This window comes from Scomber scombrus, chromosome 24 (assembly GCF_963691925.1).
Source record: "Scomber scombrus chromosome 24, fScoSco1.1, whole genome shotgun sequence".
NCBI classification, from domain to species: domain Eukaryota; kingdom Metazoa; phylum Chordata; class Actinopteri; order Scombriformes; family Scombridae; genus Scomber; species Scomber scombrus.
The window spans coordinates 8,520,181-8,530,806 of record NC_084993.1 but is presented as its reverse complement, the minus strand read 5'-3'; the positions used below and the strand labels follow the sequence as shown (position 1 = coordinate 8,530,806).

General features: G+C 40.5%; 1 protein-coding gene across 1 annotated transcript; it reads left to right on the top strand.

Moving 5' to 3' along the window:
- Positions 1 to 553: 553 nt before the first annotated feature.
- Positions 554 to 6,798, top strand: LOC133976403 (probable ribonuclease ZC3H12C). The gene is made up of 6 exons (XM_062414609.1): positions 554 to 1,371; positions 1,551 to 1,690; positions 1,789 to 2,023; positions 2,263 to 2,369; positions 4,987 to 5,716; positions 5,792 to 6,798. The coding sequence occupies exons 1-6, from the start codon at positions 554 to 556 to the stop codon at positions 6,579 to 6,581; spliced, it is 2,820 nt and encodes a 939-aa protein (XP_062270593.1). The 3' UTR covers positions 6,582 to 6,798.
- The last annotated feature ends 3,828 nt before the right edge of the window (positions 6,799 to 10,626 follow it).

Below are 10,626 nucleotides of genomic sequence, written 5' to 3'. Positions count from 1 at the left end.
CTTCTTCCATGGAAGTCCAATTAATGGAAACATTCAAATTAATGCAAATAGACGCTCTTATTAGACTGCTGCCTTGCTTTAAAATTAGTTTTGCACTTTACTAACGTTGCATAACAGAACCACCTTCTTGTAAATGACTCTTTTAATCTAATAGTTATTTAATAAAACTTTTTTATTGGATTGTATCTATAATCCGCTGTAAACAATGTGATATAAGCACAGTATAACCTGGCCAGTTGCTAGATATTGCTTAATTATAGTTTCCTTTAAGTTCTAGTGCTGATCATTGGAGAAGAAAATGTCAAATATTCAACATTTCTGCTGCATTACTTTCATATCACTGTTAATCAACTTAAATATGTAGACCACTTTCCCTTGCTGAGCTAAACTGGTGTTGCTGGTCCCAGCATCCTGTATGAGTTTTATAGAGGTACAGGATGTCAGTCTTGACCTAATTTCCATCCTCCTCTGTGTTTTTCTTCAGGCATCAATGAGTCGAGCTTTGTGAGAGGGCAGCAGTCGGCCCGGTGTGCTGGATGTCTGTGACAGATCCATGGGCCAGAAGGACCATGTGGAGGCAGGAGCAGGCCACATCCTCGACCTGGGGCTGGATTTGGAGTATCTCCACGTAGCAGGGGCTGACCGGCAGGCTGGCGGCACTGACGGGCCCCCTGCTATGGAGGAGCAGGGGGAGAGCTCCGGCGACATCAGCACCACCAATTCCCCTCCACCAGCCGCAGTGGAAGAAAACGCTGGGTCCGATGCAGAGTGCGAGGTGGGAGCGTCTTCCAGCGTTGCCCTCGCTGCCAGCATCAACCCGGATGGAGGAGAGGGTGGGTTAACGCACAGTAAGAACACCCACCAGCCGCTCTGTCGGACCCAGTGTGTCGACTTAGGGACCGAGGGGCCTCCTGAGCCCCCATCTGAACTCTCATCAGAGCTCAAAGAAGACACCCCTGCCAAGTCCCCACCCAGCTCCCCGTGTAAGCACCCGCCCGAGCCTCCGTCCAACCCCTCTGCATCAGAGCCAGCATCCGAGGCTAGTGGGAAGGAGTACCAGGCTAAGCTGGAGTTTGCACTTAAGCTGGGCTACTCTGAGGAGACAGTGAGACTGGTTCTGTCCAAACTGGGCCCTGACACTCTAATCAACGACATACTGGGAGAGCTGGTCAAACTGGGCACCAAATCAGACTCGGAGCAGCAAGCTGGACCTTTGGCCTCTACCTCATCCTCTTCGTCGTCCTCCTCCTCTTGTGGTTGTGCTGATTTGCTGGATAGCCAGCGCTCGGATTCACCCTGTCCATCAGACTCTGTGTGTGACCAGGACAACCTGCGGCCAATTGTGGTGGATGGAAGTAATGTCGCCATGAGGTGAGCAGTCTGTGGTAATGATTATAATAAAGACGTGGAGTATAGTTCAATAACTTTATTGATTCCACACAATAGACTTTTAAATATTAGTATGTGTTTATTGTTGAAAATTACTCTGTCTCTATTGAAACCCAAAATATTAATTTGCTATTACTCTGTGTCTTTGCTATGCCCTGTAGCCATGGCAACAAGGAAGTGTTTTCCTGCCAGGGCATACTGCTGGCTGTAGATTGGTTCCTAGAGCGTGGTCATCATGACATCACAGTGTTTGTGCCTGCATGGAGGAAAGAGCAGTCCCGCCCCGACGCCCCAATAACAGGTTAGCACAAAAAACAGTTTAACACACACACACACACACACACAAATGCAGTCGTGAGATTCTTCTGACCTCGCTGTGTCCGCACCCCCCCTTCACAGACCAGGAGATCTTACGTCGTCTTGAGAAGGAAAAGATTCTCGTCTTCACTCCTTCGCGGCGTGTACAAGGCCGCCGTGTGGTCTGCTATGACGACCGCTTCATTGTCAAGCTGGCCTATGAGTCAGACGGCATCATTGTCTCCAATGACAACTACCGAGACCTGGCTAATGAGAAACCGGAGTGGAAAAAGTTCATTGATGAGCGACTGCTCATGTACTCCTTTGTCAATGACAAGTAAGTGGGGGTGGATTATGGAGGTGCGTGTGATGAGTTTTGTCAGTATTATAGAGCTTGATGACACAGTGGCAAAAAGAGACATTTATGCCTAAACATTTTTTATCCTGACTATTTTTTTCCATCTGATTGCTGTGAATGAGTTGAAAGGTGACATGCACCAAATGTTCAAACAAATCCTTTAATGAGCAGTGATGTAATTATCCTGCCCTTTCAAATCCTCTCTTGTTGTCTCACAGATTCATGCCCCCAGATGACCCTCTTGGTCGTCATGGCCCCAGCTTAGACAACTTCCTGAGGAAAAGACCTATCATGCCTGAGCAGAAGAAACAGCCTTGTCCATATGGTAAGAACACAGATCAACACAAAACTCTCACACATATAGAAATAACATGCTACTGGACAATATTTACAATATAGTCCATCTAAAAAAGCTCTATGGTAGCTTTATTTTAACTGCCCCAATTTAGCTTATATAAACATGTAATTATAGTGTAGTTGTAAACACAGACATTTTTAAGTGTTTATTATTGTCTGAACTCCTACTGTGAAGCATTCATATAACTGATGTATAAACATAAATGACTATTTTATAGCATATTTGTAATCATAGATAATGCCTTCAGTCACGTTAAACCCACTGTACTTTGTACATTAACACTAAAACTGTTACAGGCAATATATAAAAACGTTTAGATCATTTAAAACCCTAACTGTAGCTTGAAAAATGATTTGTACATGTGCATAATCACTAATAACTAATATTATTATAATAATAACTAATAGTTGTAGTAATCCATTATGAGGCTTTAAATTTAAATATTCAAATATCTGAACAATTTAAACACTAAACTAAACTAATGTGTCCACCTGCTCTAACTGTATTATTTGCTGTTGGACACTTTTTCAACAAAATCAGTGTGTATTTTCTGCAGAGCATAGTGTGTATACTGTTTATGAGCATGAGTGCGCATCCTATATAGAACTCCTTGTGTCATAGTGAAAACATTTCCTGATGCAAGTGTTAGTACTTTTATAAACTTTTATAAAAGCTCAAAACAAGAAGAAAAAACATTACCACATGGGTCAATGACGTATAAGGATTTTCAACAACTCAATTTTAGAATAAAAAAACAAGCATATCTAATGCAGTAGTTCAAACATTCAGAATGTTGTGTACCTGACAATTCATATTACAATTTGAAAGTGATTTTAGTGGGGGTTTTCAAGCTTAATTGGCACTGGCCTGAAAAAAAAGTCATTTGGTGCGACCATGATTCATCTTGAAATATCTTATCTAAATAAAAGATCATCATTTACAAACATTTAAAAAAAATTCAAATACTTTGTTTCCAAACACTTTATATTACTGAAAACTTGTAAAAAAAGATGTGAAGCATGTTAAGTAAATTGATTTATTTCAAGGTGAATCATGGTCGCACCACATGACTCTTTTTAAGGCCAGTGCCAATTAATCTTGAAAAACCCCCACTAAAATCACTTAATTTCAAATGTATAATATGGATCTTCAGTTACACAACATTCTGAATGTTTGAACTACTGCATTAGATATGCTTGTTTTTTTATTATTCTACAATTGAGTTGTTGCAAATCCTTATACGTCATTGACCCACATATTTGTATAACTTAGGAGAGACCTAAACTGTTTAACTAAATGTAGTTCATAAATGTATTTAAAATGTAAGATATCATTACAACTGTGTTACACAGCAGTAATGCATGCTTCAAAATGAGGAGTTTTAGCCACAAAGACATCCATTCACACTTAAAAATGTCTTTAAAGGGTTAGGCTGGCAATTTTCTGTATTTTTCTTATTGTTAACAAATCTGATGTGCAGAGCCAAAACAATAATGAACGGATCCAACTTACAAGTCTGAGATATCATACTGTTCAGTGTTATAGACCTCTGTTGTTGTCCAAAATCAATTACAAACATGATGGTAAGCTGTGCTAACATTGCACTGGGTGAAATTATCTTATTGCTGTTTTTAATCATTGTCTGGACAACAAGGAGGTCTATGACACAGAGTAGTATGACATCTCAGACTTACAAGTTGGATCAGTTCATTGTTGGTTTGGCTCTGCACATGAGATTTGTTAATAAAACAAATACAGAGAATTGCTAGCCATGCCCCCTAAATCTTTTTACAATTACACTACATGGTGTTATAAAAGTATTGTTTATTGTATGTGTATCCAAAGCCTGATATATTGTGTCGTAGACCTCTATTATTGTCCTAGAAGTATTAAAAACATGTCAGAGAGCCACTGTGCTGCACTGTGACATGATCCTTGGCCCGGAAGATTACGGTTACAGCAGTTTGTTTAGAAATGGCTTCTAAGACCAATATCAATGATTATATTTTCAGTCTCAAAAGAGCAGTTAGTTGTATGACAGACCCCACTGAGCATGTGCAGCAACACATTTTACTGAACATGTTAACAGTGATTTACTAGCTTGTTTGTATTGCAGCTCATTGAGAAATTAACAATACTACAGAATTAAGACGCTGTGATTTGCAGTAACAAGATAGCGAAGCACTGTTATTGGAAATGTGTTTCTGTGCATGCACAGTGGCATCTGCCGTACACAGAACTGCTCTGAGACTGAAAATGTGATTAATGTTATTAGTTTTGGAGCATTTCTAAACAATGTGCTGTACCCAAACTCTTCGTTATGAAGGAACATTTCTCCCATTTCAGCATGTGGCTCATTGATTTGTTCACGAGCTCTACGGCTCAGAGGAATAAAATATCAGGCTTTGCATACACACACAATACTTACAAGTTGGATCAGTTTACTATTGGTTTGGCTCTGCACATGAGATTTGTCAACAACAACAAAAATGTAGAAAATCGCCAGCCTTACCCTTAAATGTTTGCTGGGAGCTTGTTCATTTACTATGTAATGAAACTGAGACCTTCTGTCTCTTCGCTCCAGGAAAGAAGTGCACTTACGGCCACAAGTGTAAATACTACCACCCAGAAAGAGGTGCTCAGCCCCAGCGTGCTGTGGCTGACGAACTGCGTGCCAGTGCCAAGACTTGCGTAACCACGAAGAACCAAGGGGACACTGGGCTGGTGAAGAGCCACAGCGTTCCAGCTGGCAGCATTGAGGCAAGAAAAAGTGCCCAGAAAAGGCAGTCAGACCCCAGCATCCGAGCTCTGTCGTACAGTGATGCTGAGGAGAAACTACTGGCAAAAGGGAGGGTGGAGAGCCAAAAGAACAGCATGTGTGGTAGCAGCAGCAGCAGTTCCAGCAACAGCAGTAGTTGCAGTGCGAGTATAACTATGTCCCCAGCTCCAGGAGGCCCCCCATCCAGCCTCAGCCTTCCCCAAGACCAACAGTGCAGAGCAGCCACTCATGGTCTCCTACCAGCTCCCAGCCACGACCTTTACCCGCACTGTGAGTCTCCGGACTTGAGCTACTACTCAGTAACGCGTGCCTACTCTGGCCTGAGCCTCTCCTCCAGACGGAGCCCAGACTGTCGCTTCCCCAACGACACTGACCTGCGGATTGGCTCAATGGGCTCAGCAGGCTCTGAATGCGGCAGTGAAAGCAGCGCGAGTTGCGGTAGCAGCTGTGACTCATACAGTGAGAGACCATGTCCTGGATGCCCCCCAGAAACCTTACTGGAAGACATCCATTATGCTAATCCTCACAGCCGACTGTATCCGCATCATGCCACATCGACCCATGAACTTTGTGGCCTTCATACTGTCGACTACACAAATATCCAACACAGCCACACATCTAATACTGGACTCCACAGCTACCACATGAACATGACACGCGGGCAAAGCTGTGCTCATGATCAGCCTCCAGATGCTCCACCAAAACGCCCTCTCTACCCCTTATCCCCTCATCTCCAACACCAGCCGCTTGCTGCACGCTCCAGCTGTCCAGGCGACTACCACTCTTTGACCCAGTCCAACCCCCCCGGCTCTCCTCTTGGCCGTTGCCTGGCCCCCACACGAGCAGAGAGCGTGTCAGACTCGCATCTATATGATCACCTCTCTACATCACACCATCACCACCGGCCAAAAGCATTGCCAGGCTGGGACACGTACTACAGGCAGCCACCATTGCCGCCGCCCAGGTATGAGCCGTCTGCCTATCAGAGCCTGCCAGACACACGTCAGTCATCCTGGCACACCCCTCCCTGGGCACAAGACGGCTACGCCCAGCACCACTCCTCTCACCCAGCTCTCCACCCGTCCCCGACACATTACCTAAACCATCCACCACCTTCAGCTCACACTCCTCACCCGCCCCATCCATCCAGCAAAACTCTCCCGCCATACAGCACTCGCCTTACAGTGCCCTCCCACGCTCCCCCCTCCTACATGCCGCAGCACCCAGAATCCCCAGCGCACGGTCACTATGGGGACATGAGGGAGAAGGTGTACGTCAATCTTTGTAACATCTTCCCCTCGGAGCTGGTGAGCCGGGTAATGGCCAGGAGCCCCCACATTACAGATCCCCAACAGCTGGCAGCCGCCATCCTGGCAGAAAAAGCTCAAACAGGCTACTGAGGGATGAAAGAAAGTGTCATTATTCATTAGAAAACAATACCAGATTGTGACTTCTGAATAGAACTGGGAACACACACAACTAGACATGGTTTGCATAAGCAGAACAAATAGAAATTTGCCTTTGCCCCACTTGAAAAGCACGTTGGGTTTGCATTTTGAAAACTGGATTGCTTTTGGATTGAGGAGCTTTTTCTTATGAGAGAATGCAAAAGTTTGAAGGAAATAAAATGCTGAGGATAATACAAATCAAGCTTTGGTCACTGTTCAGCAACAACTAAATAGACTTCAGAGTGGAGAGAGCAAGCTTAAAAACATTCAACAAAATGTATGACTTGTGCAGATTGTTCAACATCTACTCAGTTGTTCATTTTATTTATATAGTGACTTGTTTTGCATCAAATTAAAGAGGCACTTTTGTGTTTTATAGCCAAATCATGACATAGAAAGTTAGTGTTGATCAGTCAAATATAACTGATGAAGAATATTTTAAGGGAGTTGATGTTTTGGGAACACACACACACACATTATGTATTGTACACTGTACTTACTCTCAGACCTGAGTCAAACTGTGTTTTGAATTTGTTCGATTTTTTGTGTAGCATCAGTTGATTGACATTTTCTATTTCACAATTCATAAAGAAAGTGTTAGTAACAGATGAATAAAACTTAATTTCTATGATTTTTCCTAACTTGTTATGTGGCAAATCTTCGTCTCCCACTCCATAAATCACATGACACTTTCAAACTACTATTTGACTTAAGGTCTGTGTATTATATTAATCTTTCTGTGTGTGTTGTGCGGCTGTTTGTGGGGTTTTTCCATGTCGGTAAAAATAGGTGTCTGAAAGGTAGTCGTCTTATTTGAGATGACATCAGTATTTTGGTCAGAGTTGTAGCTGTAGAGATGGGTGACCCTGTCGTGTGTACCTTAGTTTTAGTAAGGGACATCTCTCTCTCTCTCTCTCTCTATCTCTTTCTCTCTCTCTCTCTCTCTCTCTCTCTGGCCCTTTATTTTGGGTCAACTCTGGCATCTGCTACAGACAGAGAACAACTGGACACCTGTAAATGAAACATGTATGTATTGTAAATATATTTAACAGATTCCTCTGCTGTGCTTTTGGCTAACAGTGTCTACTGTTGTCTGTAGCAGATCCCAGCTGAATCCATGCTAGACAGAGAAAAACCTTGTTTGATACAAATTGTATCATTAACTAAGTCGCTGATGTTATATACATTACATGGACTTGTTGATCCGTATTTATCAAACACTCTTGATGTATTGCTATATGATGAAGTGCATTAACAACAGTTACTGTTCCAATCGAGATGTTCCAACTTTTAATCTTATGGAAATAGCTTTCAGACAATTATTTCAAATATGTTAAGAAACAAAAGCAGTTGTTGGCCTACTATGTTTAGGTATGACAACTTCTTTATCTGCGCTTTTGGGTTTGAAGCTGGCTTATTTTTCCAATTAGATATGTGAGTATTATGCTTTGGTTTACTGGTTGACAGACATATCTGCCCATTCGCAAACAGAATTAAGTTAATTTCTTTCATGGTGAGGTTGGGCTCAGTTCATGTTTAAGCTGTCTTAAGCCTCTTGATTAAGTCAGGAGGTGGATTTCCTTTTTAAATATTTTTTAAAACTTAATAGTTGAAATAATAGAAAACTGATGTATTATCATTAACCAATCTATTGTTTCTATTAAATCAGATCCCAACCATATTTAAAAAGGAAACATTTATATTTGGCTCAGTCCCATGTCCTATGGCGGTCATTTTGAATGTCCATAACACTCCACTCAAGCTCTACCTGGAGTATTTGCAAATATGTAAAGCTACTGTTGCCTTAAAAAAAAGATGAGGCCATAAATTAACTTTTTAAATGTGTAAGCAGGATGTTCAGATAGTTTAGCTGCTAGCTGCTCTTCAGACACAAAGTAACAGCTTTACCACATAACTTAAACTGCTGAGACTACTCGAGCACTTACTAAACTAATGTTAACACATGCCCCTAATTATGATACATTTGACCTGTTCAGGATGTAACCTGCCGAAATATAATACATTTGAACATTAGTTGCACTTTTATTAGTAGGATGTTCTGAATGACTAGGCCAGATTAAAATGTTAAACTACTGTATATTGACTTGGATTAATTCATGTTTTAAATAATTAATCAATCAATAAATAATGTTCTCAGCAGGATATATACTGTAGCTTGGTTGTACTTGACCAGGTAGTGAAAGTTCATAATGTCCGCCTAGGAAACAAGTCTACACAGTGAGCTCATCACACAGTTCATCACAAGCCAGCTACATAAAGCCCACTGGTTTCTTTCCTGTCCAACGTGTCAGATTGTACAAATATGAACACTTGTACAATAACACGTGCTGTTGAGAGAAAACCTCTGTGTATTGAAGAAGCGCCTTCTCTCTGGCCTCCTGGCACTGTGTGTCAGCCTGGCACCTGAGCGTGGGCCCAAAGTAATGCCTCTTCATGGCATTGTGCTTATGACACATCCAATACTCTGAACTATGTTCAGCTAACTGTTATGCATGTTTTGATTTGTTTTTGGTTTCTGCATGTTTACTTGTGTTTTATTTGTGTACATAGCTGTGTTTCTGTCCTGGTCTTGCCGTTATTGTGACATGATGCTAGCTGTCTAGACTGAACTGTACACAAAACTGGCTTCTTTCTCTGCTCATTAATGTTTCATTTCTTATATAATTTTTTTTAAGTATTATTTTCAGTACAGCACCCTCCTTTAACATACATTATGTAGTCAAGTGGGAATGCTATTTTGATTTTCTGTAAGGCTTGACATTTACTCTACAGTATAAGAAAGCATGTTTTGGAATGTATCTCATTTTTCTCCGACTTTGTTTGAAAGTGCACTCGGCCTTAGATAGTGAAAATGGAAACTATGTTGACAACCAACGTATGTGCTGTTGATATTGCGTTTAACAGGCCACTGTACTCTAGTAAGATGAAAAATCTTTTGTTTTAAATTATATTTACGTTTTGCCAATAGGATAACACTGTAACTAACTAATTATTGTAATATTCTCAACGGTAACTGTAATTGTTAATTAAAGAGTACTGCTATAAAACATGTGGTGTCCTTTTATTGTAGTTGAAGGTTTGTTTTATCAGTCAATGTTAATATCCACCTTAACTCATGAGAGAATTACAGAATCAAATTTTTTATTTGCTATTTAATTTAACGCTGATAATATTTACTATTTCAGTACTAATGGTGTCTTTGAGTATCTTGAAAAGCAATTACTTATAAAAAACTACATAAAAGTACATATGCATAATATAATCACAGTATTAAAAGTTTGACTTCAATTTTCATGTGATTTTGAAGGTTTTATAACTGATCAGCCCATAGTGTTTTCAAAACATGAACCTGTATTACCTCATCATCATCATCAGATTAACGACCCATTAATGTCACCATATTACAGTTTCTAATTAAAATATTACTTTGATACAATAATACTAAGAATATAAAATATTTAATTTATAGAGCCCTTTTCAGGGTACTCAAAGGTAAAAACATAACACTCAACATTAATTACACAATGATAGTATTACACCACTATTACAATTTTATTACTGAGCTGGAATAAAATGAATTATTATTTTTTGATAGAAAAGTTATGTTACGTTAAGTTACTTGCAATTAAGCAGGTGTGTATTTGAAGTATTCATAGTTGCTCAAAACCTATCCACTCAACTGATTTTACCATCCCCCGGTTAAAACTAGAGCTATAGTATATTTTAATAATTGTTTAGCAGTTTGTCTAATTTTTCAAGAAAATTGCCCTCTCTTTTTTCAGATTCTTCAAATGTGATATGAGAATATCACTGGAAGATGAATTGCTTATTTAAATAATAGTAAATTGCAGCCCTAGTTGAGACGTGGAGGCATTGGCATGTGGATGCTTCTCAACAGACCTGGTGTAACGTGAAAGGATGATAAATGGGACTTGATAGAAAGAGGTCCTTTGAAAAAAAACGACAACGAATTGAA